The 18,209-nt window shown below is 43.8% G+C and overlaps 1 protein-coding gene and 6 non-coding genes across 8 annotated transcripts; 1 reads left to right on the top strand and 6 right to left on the bottom strand.

Moving 5' to 3' along the window:
* Nucleotides 1-4,302: 4,302 nt before the first annotated feature.
* Trnam-cau lies at nt 4,303-4,375 on the bottom strand. Its single transcript has one exon. It is a non-coding gene; the product is annotated as a tRNA-Met (tRNA).
* Nucleotides 4,376-4,881: 506 nt separating this feature from the next.
* On the bottom strand, nt 4,882-4,953 carry Trnam-cau. The gene has a single exon. It is a non-coding gene; the product is annotated as a tRNA-Met (tRNA).
* Nucleotides 4,954-6,087: 1,134 nt separating this feature from the next.
* Trnam-cau lies at nt 6,088-6,160 on the bottom strand. Its single transcript has one exon. It is a non-coding gene; the product is annotated as a tRNA-Met (tRNA).
* A 1,442-nt stretch (nt 6,161-7,602) lies between these two features.
* On the bottom strand, nt 7,603-7,674 carry Trnam-cau. The gene has a single exon. It is a non-coding gene; the product is annotated as a tRNA-Met (tRNA).
* A 943-nt stretch (nt 7,675-8,617) lies between these two features.
* Nucleotides 8,618-8,689, bottom strand: Trnam-cau. Its single transcript has one exon. It is a non-coding gene; the product is annotated as a tRNA-Met (tRNA).
* Nucleotides 8,690-10,086: 1,397 nt separating this feature from the next.
* Nucleotides 10,087-12,201, top strand: LOC118513618. Of its 2 annotated transcripts, none has more exons than XM_036059675.1 (2): nt 10,087-11,484; nt 11,630-12,201. In XM_036059675.1, the coding sequence occupies exons 1-2, from the start codon at nt 11,425-11,427 to the stop codon at nt 12,131-12,133; spliced, it is 564 nt and encodes a 187-aa protein (XP_035915568.1). In that variant the 5' UTR covers nt 10,087-11,424; the 3' UTR covers nt 12,134-12,201. The 2 variants fall into 2 exon arrangements, with proteins under 2 accessions (XP_035915568.1, XP_035915567.1); XM_036059674.1 differs by having other exon boundaries at nt 11,065-11,556.
* Nucleotides 11,141-11,212, bottom strand: Trnam-cau. The gene has a single exon. It is a non-coding gene; the product is annotated as a tRNA-Met (tRNA).
* Nucleotides 12,202-18,209: the final 6,008 nt, after the last annotated feature.

The raw sequence follows: 18,209 nt of genomic DNA, 5'->3' as shown, positions 1-18,209 counted from the left end.
ATCCGTGTACCACACTTGCCACGCGTGTTTTAAGGTAAAACCAACACTCATCAAACAAACTATCGCCGATCTGCCAACATCACGCGTCACACCAACAAGGCCATTCTCGGTATGCGGAGTGGATTACTGCGGGCCAATCTACCTAAAACCAACCATCCGCAACAGAAGTCCGATCAAAGCATACATCGCTATTTTTGTATGTTTTTCAACACGAGCGGTACACATCGAACTGGTTGGCGATTTAACCTCAACAGCATTCATAAATGCACTTCGTCGTTTGGTTGCACGCCGCGGTCAAATCAGGGAACTTCACTCCGACAATGCAACCACATTCAAGGGAGCCGCGCACGAGCTGAATCGCATCTACAAGATGCTTAAATGCGACGAACACGATCGAGCTGCAATATTTGATTGGTGCGCGACGAATCAGATGAAGTGGAAATTCATCCCACCGAGAGCGCCGCATTTTGGAGGTTTATGGGAGGCAGCGGTGAAAGCAGCTAAAAAACACATCATTAGAACCATCGGCACTACAAGCATCACGCAGGAGAACATGCTTACCTTGCTTGCCCAGGTAGAGCAATGTTTAAATTCACGGCCAATAACACCTTTATCCGATGAGCCGTGTGATTTAGAACCACTGACACCGGGCCACTTCCTTGTCGGTGGCAATATGCAAGCGGTACCAGACATCGATTACACCAATACGCCGAGCAATCACCTGAAGGAATACCAATTGGTACAAAAACATCTCCAATCGATTTGGGCCCGATGGTATCCGGAGTATCTGCAACAGTTACAAGCCCGGGCCAAATATTGTTCCGGTAAAGCAGCCGTCCTACAACAAAATCAATTGGTGATTATTAAGGAAGACAATGTTCATCCTACCTCTTGGCCCATGGGGCGCATCGTTGCAGTACATCCAGGAAAGGACGGGGTAGTTCGCGTTGTTACACTGCGCACTGCTTCAGGGAAGCATATCGTCCGCGCAGCTAATCGTCTAGCTGTTCTACCAAATCCAGACCCGCTAAGTCATCTTGAAACCACGGAAACCACATGCACTGATTAATGCGCACTTGTAAACCACGCTACATTGTTTACATTCACAAGTGTCAATCACGGATCAAGATAAACAAACACACGCCCACACGCACCCACATATACACACACACACATGATAACAGGCAGATAGGAGATAAGCATTGCGTCAGGAGTACACGATTAGTTTTGAATTCACATTTGCATGAAATTTAAAGAAGTTCCTTCTTTGGTGGCCGGGAATGTGGGAATTAGAATAATTATATAATCTTGCATGCATTTGAACTACAGGATTTAATATTACAATTTTCGAGCATGCATTTAAATTTCACGAATTAAACAGTAGACAATTAAGGATTAAGATTAGGACTACTCGACTGTTATACACTTACACGAACTACTCGAATTACATGTAAATCATTATGGACAAACGAATACACAGTTGCAAACCGACCAGCGATACGAGTGCACACAGTCTCACTTCAATCCTCAAAATATATCACAACCACCCCCTTTCGTGAACATTTTCACAATATACTTGAAATCTAATGAAAACTGTATGGTTGTTTGATCACAACAGGAGGTAAACTTAATCGGTTAGATATTGACTTCAATAAAACAATTTTAAGTGTCTCCATATATCAGGAAATGTAGAATCTAAAAATCTAATCTTAATCTACGTCGTCTGCCAATAAAATATCCCGAGCTTTCTGGTCGATGGTATAAATGTCATAACTTCAACTCCACGTTTGGACCAACCGCGCGTCCTGTATCAATATGGAAGGTTTAAGAAGAGTTAAAGGACTTCGGGTGTCATTTTCATGACATGACCAGCTCACTTGACTCTGGCGAGTCTAATTCACTGCACGATAGTTATTGCAGTGGCTCTTCTATTATCCTTTAAAAAATACCTTCTTGGCCCGAAAAACGGTTCTGAGCACCTTCATCCCGAAAGCGGCTTAGAGAAATACGTTAATTTAGAACAGAGTCCATGTGCTTAAAGTCTATAGGTATTTTAGGTCAAGCCTAGGGTCTAAAGGTACTCAAGACGGATTTAGACTTGGTGTTCATTTGGGGATATATTTTTTTAGAGTTACTTGTTTCGTGTTCCATGTAGGGGATAGTGCTCATTCAAGAACTCCGGCTGAACTAAACAATTGAATCAGTTTCTTTGAGTCATGCTCAAATATTGCTAATGCTCAACAATTATGCATTTTTGTAAAAGTTTGCAATTATAATATCCTCGACATATTAAAATTAAGATTGTACCTTGAGTATAGGAATGGGTTTTGTGCCATTTTACGACAAGCTGGAGCACTTTGTACCACTTTGATAAGCAAACTCCATTCCCAATTCAGTTCAGAATTATTATTATGAACAGAGCAGCAGTACAATGTTAACGATTCAGTGTAAATAATTAACTTGAGCTCTTATCACCTTATGCCTCATAGCGCAGCATATCATGGAGAGCTCATAAATATCATTCACCGCTTCCCACATAACCACATTTAATCCTTCGTGCAACGGCTAATTGCAGAAGAATAATTGATTTCTCTTGAAATGCTTCTCGTGTGGAAAGGTTTCACCGCTGTTTTTTGTTTCCTGTTGTGCGATGTACTTACTGCATCCAGGAGAAAGTGGATCCCAACTAGCATACGGTGTGCTTTCGTATTACAATCAGGTGCGAAGACAAACACCATCGGTGGTGGCCTTACTTGCCGGGTAAGAGTAAATTAAGGAATGGGACGAATGGTGTACTTTTTTTGTTGTTTTGTTCGTCGGGGAACTTTGGTTGGTGATATGTTTTTAACAGCTCATGAAATTCCGTCCTAAAGTTCCGGCCGAACGACTCTCTAAAGCGTGACGTTGCCATAAAACACGCACCTTATTCCATTTATAAATTGCGTCTACGTGTCCGATTGGTGGGTTTTATTTTTTGGTGTTAAAAGTTGAGCAGCTCGTGGCTTTTACCTTTTGTTTTTTTGCTTTTGTATCAGAACGGGTTATGCGAAAGAAAAATTGTATTTGTAACGAGTGTATAAACCAAAGTTGAAATAAATTCTGTACTGCTGTATTCAGGATTCATATTTAATTCATGGTATCGGTACCCGTAGTTGCTTCACATAAATTTTACAATCGAGTGCAGCGATGTGCAGCGTGTGAGCCTTAAAGGAAACGATTCTAATTGAATCTTCAAACTTGTTTATACTGTGCTCGTTTGAGTGGTCTTTTGATCCCTTCGATCCTTCCTCAGTTCTATCTCCCAAAAAAAACGCACACACCTGGAAGCTGCTTAAGGTGGATTAGTAGAGGGAAGCGTGGTTAAAGCAAAAGCGGGGAAAAGCTGATGATTTTTTAACTACTTATATGAAGCAATGCGATCATCTTCCGATGGTCGTGATTTGTAGGATATAAATCAAAAGCTCTTCAAGAGTTATGTTTTATATGCTACAGAAACTGCCGCAGCTTCAAACGCTTGCAAAGCTCGCGAAAAGCATAAATTATCGATTGACGGGTCGGTAACTACCCGTATCGAAAATGTGCCGTGCCTGTATAAAATGGCGGTACGATTGTGCCAGGAATAGGAAACCGCTGGACAGTACATGGGTTGGGTGAAAGGGGGATGCCGCGTGCTGCCAAACTTCAAACGGACCGCCATTCAAACGGCTGCCCGTTTGCTGATTTACCAATACTTTTTCCCCTTTTTCTAGAAGCTGTCATAAATTATGAGCGGTCGTTCACGCAGCGATACTCTTTCGGGCGTTGAATTTGCTCGCAATAAATGAATTTGTGCGCTCCGCACTACGACAGGTCACAACACAGGCCGAGGGGATGTTTTCTGTAATTGAAACATCGTTCAATTCATGCTGGACACACATCCAGACAGCAGTAAGTTTTGCATTGCTTGACATACACAGGATGGCTTTACACAGCTTACGATAATACGATGCGAGCAAAAAAAAAGGAACGAGTTCGATTTCTTAATGCTAAACACCATGGGAGACAATCGTGAGGTACGGATTAAGAGAAACTGTGGCTACAGCAGCCAGCTTGACTGAGCTGGGACGAGAGATTGTGATGCGAAAACATGCGTCCCGTTTAAACATTAATTATCTCGCTTACACAGAAGCCTATTTGCAATTTGTTTCATTTTAAAAGAATTTTGCATAATCATGGGGTGTAGTGTATGATGTAAGTGTATGAGGTAGAGTAAAGAATATACTAGTAAAATAGAGCACTCTATAAAATAGCATGATTGATCTCTGCCCCGAGTGAGGATCGAACTCACGACCTTAAGATTATGAGACTTACGCGCTACCTACTGCGCTATCGAGGCATGAAATAAAAATAGGTTTCAATCTTAATATAATTTTAGCATACCTCGTGAATTTAACCTATTTTCCAATATTTAATACGTAGTTTTGTATGTTAAAAATATGGTAATTTCTTTAAGAGTAAATACAAAAAATACAAAATTTATTAAAAATATAAAATCACTTTATATATTGAATATTGAATTTAATCAACCAACTAAATATAAATTATAAATAACTAGTCAAACGTATGTTGAGCATACATACTACTGTTATCGAGTTAGTTGTGTTCTCATTGGTATTTTGTTTAATACTCATAAAAACGTAAGATGATTTTTTATATGCCTTTAATGATGATTATAAATTTCTTTGTATAAATTTTACTATATTTATACCTTTGTTGTTTTGTTTTACCTTTGTTTGTTTGTTCCATTGTATTTTGACTAATCACACACCTTCCTATAATAATACCTTCCTTAAAATAGTCGTTTTTAAAATATTACCTATACAATCTCAGGCGCTCTAGAGCTAGCAGAGCGTAGTTTCGATCTACGGACATCTGGGTTATGGGCCCAGCACGCTTCCACTGCGCCACTCTGCTTCGTATCCACTGTTCAGCGTTCTTTCCTACTGGTTTATTTATAACCATGCCGCGAAATACGCTCGCGAGCCCTTTCACGACGAACGCTTCCGTCGTACCGATGATGGTGCGCATGCTCCATTATCTGTTCCGATCGGCAAAAAGTGCACACGCAATTTTCTCGTTTGTTTCAAAATAGAGCGACGGAATGCGAATGAGATGGTCGCTTTATCAGCGCGAGCAGTGGGCCCAACCGACGCGTGTAGTGCCAAAGTGCCAAAAAGCGCATTAAATTACACGCGGCAATCTGATTAAGATAGCCCTGGCTGTGTGGATGCACACCCGAGATAGGGGAACTCCTTTTTCGGGGTGTCTGCGAAAGGCAAAGATCCAGGGCGAAGGGTTCGTTGAGCACTTACGCGCACTGACAGCTCCTCGTCCAGCGGTGTCTGGTGTCCAGCCTCCAGAATTGCTTTTGATATGTGCCAAATATTTCATACCGTATTGTAGAAAGAGTGTATTATGCGTTCTGTGGCCCTCTGTCCCCAGTAACGCCCACTACCCCCGTGAAAATGGGCAGGAAGATGAGGAAGATGGGATGGAATGGGAGGAGCACCACACAGACATTTGGCAGATGCGAGCAGATGACTCCCCTTGTGGTGGAGGATTTCACTCACGGACAGAGTTTGTCCATTAGGCGGTTTGAAGCTCGTGGTCCGTCGTGGCCGTTATCGTAATCTGACTGGCGAAAACTCGCCGGAGAGCTTGTCTGTCGTGCGGCTGCGAGATAAGAACGTTTCCTCTTCGCCGGCCGCTGGTTTTGTGGCGTGCAGGCACCGCTTGCATTAGGTTAGAGATTTTGGTCTGATCGGAAGGTTGGCCGGTACGTGCCTCTTCCTCGAGCAAAGGTTTGAGTTTTTTCGGAGAGTCCTCTTTAACTCGGTCGGATTTTTTGAAGCTGTCATGTTTCTAAGTCCGTGAAAAAGAAACATCACCACCCAGGTTTGGGGTTTACCTCCAATCTTTTATTTTCAAAAGAGTTTATATGGTCGAGATTCTTAGTTGATGGCTGTTAAAATAAGAGTAATAAAAATCCTTCGATTTTAATTTAGTAACCATGTAATTGTAGAATTTAGTGATGGAAAAATAAAAATATGCCCCGAGTGAGGATCGAACTCACGACCTTAAGATTATGAGACTTACGCGCTACCTACTGCGCTATCGAGGCTGTGTACGAAGGGCCCGCTATCTACACAGTAGGTCATTGCTGCTTCTACTAAATAAATTAAAATCCCTGCTACCACGTCTCATCATGACACGTGGAATAGTGCCCCCACTGTCCTTTGCTCAATTTTTCCCTTCTTTACACACGCGCTCAGCAATGCGACCCACATCACGAGGCGCCCCATGCGCGAATCGTGCGCACCAATTTCCAATGTATATAAATTAGATAATAATATGAATAACTTTATAAGGCAGCCTGCGTGCCTGCCGGAAACGCAGCCGTACGGGGGCATACACCGGGGCAAGCAAGCAACACGAGCCAGAGAGTCAGCCCTCGCTGCTAGTCCACAACCTTCCTCATAATCTCTCCCGGGGTCACCTCATTCCGTCTGCCGGTTTGTGACCACGCAAACCACGTTCGCGCACGCGGCTTCAGAGTCCGATGGTGAGGCCCAAGACCGATGGTGCCGAAGGAGGTAAATCGTGCCAGCATCCCGCACCATCCCCTAGTCTTAAGTGGTGATCGTCTCACGATTGTAACTGAGGGCGGGCGTGCGCCAACTTCGGCTAACTTGCAAAAGCCTGGGAAAGAAGATACCTCATTCCTGCCTTCGACATCCTTGCCCCTAGCTCCCGAGCAGCTAGCCATCCAGTCAACGGATCAAGTGAATTGCGCTATGCTGAATCGTTCAAGCGCGATGATCTTACGAGCGAGCGCGTGCCCATTTTTCGTCTAGGGCTGCCAGGGGGACTTGGTGGTGGTTGTGGTTGGGTGTGCGAATACACAAACAAACACACATACGCTCGGCTTCGGTCGTTCCTAGATTAAAGTTGATTGAGAGGAACTGGTCCAGCGGAACCCTAGCGGGGTAATTTGAACTTGCTGCCGTAAGTGGCTGGCGGACATGCCGGTTCCCTGACCTGCAAATGTCTACGTACCTAGGCAATCACTTCATCCTGTGCTGTGCTGTTTGCTATGACATTGGTATCTCAGTTTTGGCATGTACACGCGAAGAGTACCAGCGGTACAGTGGCTTACGTGCAGTAGTTGGATTATAGAGGGAAAGTGGATGAAGTGTTGAATGAAATAGATGATTTGAGGTTGTATTAAGCTATAGCCGAATTTTTCAAAGATTTTTTTAATTAAAATATTGAATAAATAAATCACGTACGTTACACTTTGAATATATGAAATAATAAGATTTTTTATGGTTTTTTAATATTACTTCTTTTTTTAGAAGCATTGATAAGTAATTGCTAAATTATTGTAAACTTATTTAAATAAATGTAATTGGCATATTTTTATTACATAATTTAGTATGTATCACACACATCTTAACATATTTGCATTGCATTGGCTTGTCACATATATTCCTGTTTAACATATTAAAAATTTAAGTTTTAAAATATTACCTACTTTCTTTGAAGGCGGCGCTTTTCCTGCTCTAGCAGAGCGTAGTTTCGATCTACGGACCTCTGGGTTATGGGCCCAGCACGCTTCCACTGCGCCACTCTGCTTCATATCTACTTTTAACTGGATAAAGTATTAAGTAAAGATGATATGAGACTGTTTTAAGCTTTAGCCAAATCGTTTATGGTGTTTTGATTACCTTGTTTTTGATTAAAATATTAAATAAATTAATTAATATTTACGATTTACTTTATGAACTCACGATATGATTATAATTTACTTATACGTACCGACGACGTGTAATATTTTAAAAGATTTAGTTTTAACAGAAAACATTTTTTTGCATCAGTTTAAAATATTATATTAATGCTCTAATTAAATTGAACATTTAAATTGTTAATCGAGGAGAAGAATTTTTTTTAATACATTGGACCAAAAGTTTTTTTTCAATTATTACGTTATGAAGTTTTTAGATTTTTTATATTTAATTGCATGTTGTATATTATTGTGCTTATGATATGTCATGTATGAGTTTTGGCAATACGATAGAGTAATAATAATGTCAGTGTGTTTATGAAGCTAAAACATCAAACATCAATCCAGTCAATTATTCAAAGGGTGAAGACTAACTTAAAAAAAACGACAACAGTCAATAAAAGTAAATAAAATCAATTCAATGAATTTGTTTTATTTCATTTATTTATTACTACGGTTTGACATCGTGTCGTCACCATCACGTGTGATGAAAAACATTTAAATATACAAGTAGATAAAGTCAGTTAAATATTTAAAATTTGGGCTTCGAAAGAATACTACTATCAAAATTTTATTTCTCCTCATTACAAACTTTATTACTTAAAGAATCAGGAGTGAAAGTGAAAAGCTTTTCATAACTATTTTATATAAGAGAATACCAATTCATATTTAGCATATTGTATTTATTTTTTTTATTGGATTACTTTTTTCTGTATACCAATTTTTCTTTCAGACAATTTAAAAGTACTGTTTTTAAAATAGTACCCTTTTGTCAGGAACTGTTCTCCGGCTAGATAGCAGAGCGTAGTTTCGATCTACGGACCTCTGGGTTATGGGCCCAGCACGCTTCCACTGCGCCACTCTGCTTTGTGAACATATAACAGCTATCTTTCTCATCATTTTATCTAATTGTATATGAACAGTGTATAGTAAGAAATATATAAGATATATGTTCCGTAGAGTAAAAAGAGTATCGAAACATTCTACAAAATAATGTATTTAGGAGTTTGCCTAGGCCTCAGTAGATCATGATCTACTTATAGAAAATGATTGACCATATAATATAACAATAGTGTTATTATTTATACCGAAAAAAATCCTTTTCGTTAGTTAAAATGAGTTCCTCCAAGACTTCAATCAGCCATCTGCCAGACCTGTGCGGTCAGAAGTCTGTACCTGAGTGATTCATTTCCCAGGCATAACACCACAAACGCAAAATCGGACAAGCCACCCCCAGTCACGTACTGGTCTGCGCCCGATAGCTTCCTGTGCCCGAGAGTGGCTTGCGCCCGGATCGTGCCATGGCGCTGCACACTCTGCGGACCATTCGAAATGGAAGCGCATGCGGGCACGCTTCGTACACGAACTCGGGAGTCGGGCGGTACTGTGATCCTTTCCCATTCAATTTCCATCCGATCATGGGGGGAGGTTATATTGTGATACGGGGGAAAGGAGTTCACTGGAGTTGTGGAAGCCGGGTGTGGGTGGTGATCGCCAGAGACAGCGGTCATCCATAAGGAGCATAAGGCGCACAACGAGTTCGCTTGCCTCTGCTGTGGGCCTTTCTTGTCGCGTCTCGTGTGGCGTAATACAAAAAAAATCCTTCATTGCACCGATGAATTGATCGAGAAGAGAAAGGTGTGTGTGTGTGTCGTGAGGTGGAGTGGATGAGGTAGGAGAATCCCGAGGGAGAGTCAAAAGCAGTGTAAGGGGTGGCACATTGCAGACACACGCCGAGCAGCCACCATGAGCCACCGTGTGTGCCATTGTTGTTTCCTCGGCGAACACGCGCTCGCCGCAGACGGAATGTGCCCCTCACGAGTGTGTGTGTGTGCAAGGAGCGGGGACGTGGGAAAAAGGATGCAAGGGGAGAACGGGGATTCCCTTTTCGATCACCGCCAACGATCACTCTAACCGCCTCGCTCAACCCGTCTATTTTATTCCAGCCTTGCTTCACCCGGATTTTTTTTCCGCGGTGGTCGCGGATTGTGCAGATCAAAGTTCGTTCGAGGAGTGGTCAGATAGGAAGGGGCTGGCGGAGGATCCCGCGCGTGCAATTTACGAAAGAGCACGAGTCTGGGAACTCGCGAACGCAAAACGTTCTCACGGCCTTTGCGGATGACTCGCGTCTGCTGCCGTGCTTTCTCGCTCTGGATGCTGCTCTTTCACTCGCAGCTCCAGACGAAGACGGTCGCTGCAATGATCCGCAGAAGCGCGCCGATATCATTCAAAGACGAGGAGGGGGGGGGGGGATGGATCAACCGGAAGGGGATGAAGAAGTGGTGGGACAGCAGCAGGGTAAGGAATTGAATTTTGTTGTTGTTGCTGTCGGTTGGGGTGTGCTGCTTTGTATTCTGCGGCTTCTGCTGCCGATGATATTTCGCGGTGGCTTTTCGTGTGTCCACAGCCTGTGCCAGTTCAGCCCGTGCATCTTTCTACCTTTGTTGTCATTAAGGAGGCTGCGATTTCTTCGCTCCATACGGAACAAAAGGAGAGTGAGGTTAGGTGGTGAAGTGAGAAGGATGCTTTATTCGAAACAGGGTTACTTCGATGGGTTCTTTTTTTCGTTTCACGTCGCGAACCCATTTTCTCGGTGCAGCTTGTGAAGCGTGTGCTTCGTCCTTTTTTGTGGAGCTTTTTGCGTGCCTCCGTTTTTTTGCTGTTCTTGTTTTGTTTCGGTGTTTTATCCTATTCGTCGAGGTTGCGGTTTGTTTCGTTTTTTCTTTTGGGTTGCTCCCGTTCCCCAAAACCGTTTCCTTTGTTAATTTGCTTCCTCCGTTCCTGGTGGTAACGGTTGCTAGGTGACGTTGGCGACGTCGGTGACTATGAACAAGATTGGTGGTGCTTTTTTTTTGTTACTGATTGTTGGCTGTTGCCGATTTTACCATTTGCTTTTGGCGGTGGGTTTTGGCGGTGGGTGTTGATGGTCGAAGGGGTAAAAAGTGTCTTCGAATCGGTATCGCGTTTGCTTCCCACTTCCCGCAGCGGGTTTTTGGGGTGGTACATATACAATTTGACTTCAGTGATTGTTCAAGATGTGGTGAGCTTGTACCGTTTTTGCGTAGTACGATTTTTTTTCTTATGGAATTGGCACATTTTATCCATCTGGAATCACAAGGTATATTTTTCCCACAATAAATGTTATTAATTTTTTGCAAGGGTCACATTATCTGTTTCATATCTAATCTTTCTGGGTTATTAAATAAAATAATAAAAAAGAGACTCATTTTGAAGCAATGATACGGTTTTACTAAATTATAAAAAGTAAAAGGGTGAAGTTATTATAAGTTTTCCTCCTTTATTTTCCTAGGAGAAGGATAGCAGAACGTAGTTTCGATCTACGGACCTCTGGGTTATGGGCCCAGCACGCTTCCACTGCGCCACTCTGCTCTGTGTACAAATTTCCGTGCGTTAAATCACAAAATCATCTCTTTATTGTACCAGGGTAGCAAACGATTTTTCTGTTCAACAAAATCATTTCCTTCCTGCGGTATTCTTGATGCGTTCTACAGCTTCAACTTCATTGAGATCAAAGCACCCTACGTGTTGCATTTCCTATCCACACTACAGTCTAGTTCGAATCGATTCGCCGCGTCTGTGCCATGGAGTCGTTTTGCCTTAAAAAGCCTGCACTGAATTTTCTCCGAAATGCAGGGAAAAAGGTAATAGTGGAATGCGATGGGCACGTCTATGCCATCCCGCAACAGGACTTTCTGCACGTCTCCCGAACGACAGTGAGAGTTTTCTAATCGTTTTAGGACGATTTCGGTGTGTCATATTATGCTTCTTTCCGTTTCACAATTTCAGAAGCAATCAAAGCTAGAACACCAGCTGAATGGCGGCCGACCGGCTTCCGATACGCTTAGCGAGGTAAGCGATTCGAACCTGTCGCACGATCATGGTACGCCTGTGGCGACGAGCTTAACGAACCCGGAAGTTTCGAGCAGTAGTGCGGCCAGGGTGCTTTCCGAGCTGAAGGAAGAAGTCACACGGTTGATTGATGAATCGATTCAGAAAATAGAACTAGAATGGATGCAGAGCACCAAGTGCGGTAAGGATGCTGTTCCGGAGGAAGAGGTAGTAGCACCACCGGAAGCAACACCCGAACCACCGGTTCGATGTTCGGAAGAAACCTCCAAGACTCTGCATCCGGACGGTGATCGGGGCCTGTTAGGGCACAGGGAGCAAAATTTGCAAGTACTTCATACGGAACTGTTTGTGACGTGTAAGCGACAGACGCGCATGAAGCTGTTGAATGAAATTCGTGATCTGGTGGAGCGGTTGAAGGATTTGGAAACGCTGGGAGAATGACGCATCTTGGATGAGGCTCTCTGAAGCAATGGTTTATTTGTGAACAATATACATACTGTGGAACAATATCGTTACGGATCTTTTTGATTTGACTGGCGTTTATTCAAGATTTTTCTTAGAGGGTTTGTCAGTGGCAAGCACAAAAAGGTCCCGATCTGACAGATCAACAAAGATGGTGGGATGGATCATCAATACGAATATTGCAATCCTTAGTGTTTTTCTTTTATTAAGTTGAAAATCAATTGTAATCGTACGCCCATATCATCATCTTGTTGGACAGATGAAAACTGTTGCTCTTCTTTTTTCGTTCGTCGAGGGGTGGGATTGTCTTTGTTTGGTGACGATATTGGCCGGGGAACGATAGTGAAGCAAGCAACCGATATTGACGGGCCAAAGTAACACCCGACTCGCCGCTATCGTTCGTGGTCGTCTGGTGCCGACACAAAAGCAACAAACAGCGTATTGATTTGGATGAAGAAGTCATGTTTCTTCGGATGGTATTGCTTTCACAACCGCGTGCCGACATGACAAATCATCGCGATCCAGCCTTGCCCGGGTGTTGTTGGTGTTGTCCAGATGCCATAAATGGGGTCATGAAGGTAGCTGTTTGTTTGCTGCTGCCTGTTTGGGCGTCCTCAACTCGCAGACACCTTTGACACTGATGCGGTCTAGCGAGTTGAGGAATCCGGTACACGTTATTGAAGAGCCTGAGCGTTGGGTAATCTTTGTCTGCATAAAATATTCAAATGTATTTATGAATATTTGCTTATAAGAAATTGTCTTCAAGAAAGTAAAAAACTATAAAGAGTGTGCTGAAGAGACATAGAACATAAACGATCACTTCCTTTGACATAGCATACACTAACCAAAAGCCTTTTAACCTTTAACAGCACTTAATCTCACATTATTTGTCATTGTTTTTGCACATAAAATCGCCACTTTCATCTGTGCTCAGCGAAAAGCAGAGAAAACCCCTCTCCGTGAAAAGTGTCCATTTCGCGATAACCCTCACGGTGACAGCTTCTGAAGCATTCTGTTGCATCTCCACCAAAAAAAAAGTATCAAAAACACAAATGTGAAATGGCTCGCAACGGCAAGAAGCCCTATCGCGCCACAATACGGTGCGGTAAAGCTTTATTGATGATAACACTAATGCGTAAATTTAAGGTAAGTAAAATTACACCCATCATTCTGGTCATCCCGGGCCAGCAAAGGGGCAATAGGATTTTGGGTGACATTTCGAGTGGCGCCCCCCATTCGGCATTCCCAGCAGGTGGTGCTTAACGGCCGTTTATCAAAAGGGGAGGGGAGGCGCAAGTCCAGCTGCCCGGTTCGTTTCTTTGGCGATCGTTCAAATCGCTTCGTTGCATTTCGCTCGATCGACAGTCCTGCTGCTGCCCAACAGGATTAGCAGCAATAATCGACCACCGATCGCAAACGCAAACCAAACCAATGCGGGGCGTTAAAAGCTACCGCTCGGGAGGTTATGTTGACATGCATTAAAAAAGTGCCTTCTCCGACAACCCCGTATGCCCCTTCGTATTGCCCTTAAGCAAGGCACTGCTGGTTGAAAAGCATGGGAAATCGGCTTTAACAGTTTGGCCACGCCGAAAGGACCGATTAACGCGAATGCCGAGTCGGACAGGATCGGGCAGGATTTGTGTCAAAGCATCGAGTTGAAACCATTGAAAAGATATCGCCTCGGTGCTAGGCCGGTAAGGAGGGTTCGGTTGTTGGAGTGTACTGGAGCGGATTATAAACACTGCCAGTGACACTGTTACGACAGGCGCGCTCGATCAAGCTTGATCGCGAGCGGCACCCGATGGGCCCTCCAAATATTCGGTTTTGGAAAACGATCGGGAGGCATGATCGGTGCGAATAAGCGAGCAAAAGCATGCACACGCGGGAAGCTTAATGAATTTGATGACATCGCTGTGACACAGGATGTGGGGCATTTATTTTCCGCGAGTTCTCATTCGGCGATGCTGGCGAAATTTAGTAATTAAAATATAAACTACCATTCGGCTGGCAGACATTCGGCAGTTCGCAGTGCGGAAGGTTGGTGCCTAATTTAGTAATTTAGCAAATTGGATCTCAAATGAAAGAAGATCCAGTGATCGAGTTTAGAAAAATTAGAGCGCACACTGCCTGTGGGTCCGAATGACGACTTGTCGTATCTTGTGGGTTTTGTTTGGGAGATTGAGTATGTGATCTATACTGCACTTTCGTTGCATTCGTGGCCTTTGGAGAGCGAAGGAGAGGTCACAGACGATACGTAAGTTAATTATTGATTCTTGTTCTACTTCTTTGGCCTAACGACCTCTTAAGTCATGTCATGCCATTTTTGGCTTACTAGACTTATTGATAAGCACGTAGCTGGATAGTCAGTCCTCATTACGGCAATTACTGATTAATTTGCTCTTGTAATGATTGCTTACTTTTTTGCTTGTAATGATTGTAATGATGATGATTGCGTAATGCTAATTTACGTCCAAGGTACCGTCCTCACTAAACCGTTGTAACACGTAAGTTTACAAGACCACTCGGTGGCAGAGTGTTAGCGGCGTCAGATGCTACCACGACGAGACTGGCATCAAACCTCAACGGAACATGATGATGATGGCGGCTTTTCAACCAGAGATCAGACTAGATTATCCAACCTTTCACAGTACAGGTACAACTATGACAAGAGATGATTGAAGTCAGAAATCGTAGAATTTAAAGATGAATGCCTGAATTTTACCAGAGAAGAAGAATTAGTAGGAGGGTCGTTTGTTGTTGTGTTGGTAAATTAACTCATTTTTATGGACAAATTGACAAGGTGACATCAAATAAGTTTTCCTAAAAAATTGGGGACATAGATATGTATATTTTAATTCAAGAGCATTCAAGAGGAACAGATCTCTTGAGCTAATGCATCGCTTGCACTTCAAAAACCCAATAATAGTTGAGTAGCATAATAAAACACACACACACACTCGCGCGCGCTTGCACACACAAGCTCCGATTCCAGTATCCAGCACCGCCAAAGTTAATCCTCTTAGGGGAATTTATATTATATCAATAATTTATCTAAATATTTTCCCATCCCTTCTGGCGGCCCCACCGGTTCCCACAGCCGACCGGCGTGAGGTGTAGCACGGAATGGAAATCGTGCCACTTTGCCACCGCCATTTCGGCACGGAATATGGACGATTTGTGATAAGTTTCGACCGGTTTTTCCTTGCTGGCGTTCGCCCGACATCAAACGAAACCCCCACCCCAATAACCAACCAGCCGATGGAGTTTGGGAGAGTGACACCGCGGTTGGTGTGTGTGTGTGTGTCTAATGTGACCGTGACTTTGCGACTGTGGGAAAAATGGGATGTTGGTGCCACTTGTGCGCCGAAATGGAGTTCTACACATTATTGTTCCCGGCCGCTGCGATAAGCTCGGGCGGTAATGGGAAAATGCTGCTAACCGACGGCGATGATGATGTGTTTAGAAGGCCAAGCGTTTGTTGGGGAGTTTATGTTGGCAAGCAGATTATGTGACAAACGGCGCCCAGATCGTGCCGGGCCAACCAGTGCGATCCAGCCGGGATGCTCTGGGAATGGATGAGTGGTCGATTAGATTACGCAGAACGGTTGAATTTTCACGTATTTAGCCACGCTGTAGCCGCCCGAACGGAGAGCAATTTGGAGAGTGAGGCAATTGAAAAGATGGCATTTAAGATTGGGCTTCGACGCTCCGGGGTGTCCCGTGGTGGCGGTCTGGGTTGAAAGCTTCGATGGAAAATAAGTGCCGTAGCGTTGTTATTTACTTATCGGTTGTTATTTTTCTTTCCTATGATTAGTGGAACTGGTGCTTAGACACCTGTAATCTTTGCGAGACTGTTGGGAGTTTCATATAAAGGTGACGGCACGTAGCTGAATGTCGCGATGGGAAATAATTTGAAATTCTTAGCAATTTGTTGCTTAAATCGATACTTCCCCTTAGCGAATGCTTAAACACTGGAAAGGTAAACGCAGCCAGTTAATTTGCTGTCCACTTTTGGCCGGTTTAAATGTACTGAATTATGTCCTGATTGACGGCACTCTTTTCCCACACTCGTAAAATTTTGCACTAAAATGCAACAAACCATTTCCCAAAACAGGGCCGCTTAATCAACATGCACCGTACGTTCAACACGAGAAATTGGACCACAACAAAGCGAGACTCAGTCCGACGTGGAAACATTCAACCCCCAAAAAGCTGGCGGATCGGATTTTAGGCTCTTTGACCGGTGCCGCACTGGGCGTTGCAGCTGGCATGCGTTCCGTCACGTTTGGCAAACGCATCATATCATGCAAACCCCGTTGGTGGTTCCCGTGGGGCCATTCTTTTGATCTGCACGCGTACGCCGGCGTGGCGCTGTAATTACCTCGGTAGCAGTTTTATTGCCACCATTACGGATTGCCATGGCGGAAGCGTAGGAACGGTCGTGTGTGCCTTTCGGTTCACTGATTCACAATCCGTGTGCGGCAGGTGTCGCGAGGCGCTGCGATGAGCGGTTTTGGTGAAGTTCGGAGATGCACGTGTTAGCGGTCGTTCAACTCGGTTAAGGAAGGTAAATGCAGGAGTTTTAAAATTATGTCATAATATGGCGATGTCCAGAAGGATGATCTTAATTTTGGAAGACGTCCAAAATCTCGTCTATCAAATGTCAGTACCTATAGCATCATGTATGATGAGGCTCATGCAAGGCTGTCGTTATGTTCGTTAGGTTAGTTCTTCTCCAATCTAATACAAATCTTGAGCTGTGCAGAACATTTATAGCCGTAGAACGCACAGATGCCTCCCAGACATTGACTTTGTCCAAAAAACTGTCAAAAAATTCCTTTTAGTCGCGTTCTGGAGGAAGATGTTCAGAACAGTTTTATTCCCTCGATGTTTGCAAGAACAATAAAGGAGCCTTTATAATGACGAGCTCTATGAGCTGTGATGATTCATACTGCACTGAATTAGAATTGTCAGTTGCTATGGTTATGTCACCCTGGACGACCCAGCTTGTAAAGTTTTTTAAGGCCGTCCACACTAACACAGGAGGCATGAAAGGCCCAAGGTGAGATGGAGTGATGGCATTGATGTGACCTCAAGATAGCCGGGATATTGAGTTGGTAGAAGAAGAAACCTTAAGCAGGAGTGCACAGTAGGCGTGGCAAGCTAAAGATGAGATGGAGTGGTGGCATTGGTGTGTCCTCAAGAAAGGATATTGGATTGACGGACATGACGGCGCTATGAGTAGGAGTTCGAGGATTTCTTTATGAGGTCAAGAACGTAAAAAAAAGTTTGACATTTGAAAAAACCATATTTATGTGAAAAAAGTTGTGCACAACTATCATAAAACAGTGATTATTGTATGTGTACTTGTGTGTTGTGTGTTGAAAATGTACATCCAAAAATTATATCCCATCCAATAACCTATGCCACAGCCTGACCAACGATCACTTGCTCGAACGGTGTTCTCTTCACTTCTACAGGCCTAACGAAACGAGCCGCCACGCCACCATCAGCGTGAAATGTGCTTTATCGGTAGTCAGGCGTTGTCGGGCTTATCGGGAAACACTCATTTATGCCACACGTCTCGCGGGACCTGTAGCCATAGCGTACGTCAGCCCATTTTATTAGCCCGCCGAGATTATTATTCTAATGATGCTTGGTCGTCGGGTGAAGACAAAGCTCCAACGCAACCATCGCAGAGAAGCAATCTTAACAAATCAAACGGTACCAGTTGGGGTTTTCACCGAACAACCGGCCAACATGGGCGATGGGCGAGTAGGTGTGGGTGTAAGGCGCCGATGCGAACCACCTTCCGGGGGGTTGGGAGACACATTCACTAAAGATCCCTCACTCTCTCTCTCTCACTCGCTCTCTGGGCGCACTTTTGCCGCACTTTGGTGGTTGCGATAATGGGCACCATAACTTTCGGGTCGATACATTTGCTTCTCCGACCAGTTGACCCAGGTGACATTTTAGGCATTCCGTTGCTTTCGGATGGGAAAGCTTTCCCGCCGCTTTCCGTGACCGGGAACCGGCGGGGTGAATTATTGTAATG

This window comes from Anopheles stephensi, chromosome 3 (genome assembly GCF_013141755.1).
Source record: "Anopheles stephensi strain Indian chromosome 3, UCI_ANSTEP_V1.0, whole genome shotgun sequence".
In the NCBI taxonomy this organism is placed as follows: Eukaryota; Metazoa; Arthropoda; class Insecta; order Diptera; family Culicidae; genus Anopheles; species Anopheles stephensi.
Note: the sequence above shows the minus strand (reverse complement) of the source record. Positions and strands in the feature narration are given on the sequence as shown.

What these genes read in the sequence shown, in the direction of transcription:
- LOC118513618 (XM_036059674.1), top strand. Translation starts at nt 11,425, where the DNA reads ATGGAGTCGTTTTGCCTTAAAAAGCCTGCACTGAATTTTCTCCGAAAT. An exon ending in TGCACGTCTCCCGAACGACA is followed by an intron (nt 11,557 to 11,629) that starts GTGAGAGTTTTC and finishes TCACAATTTCAG; the next exon opens with AAGCAATCAAAGCTAGAACA.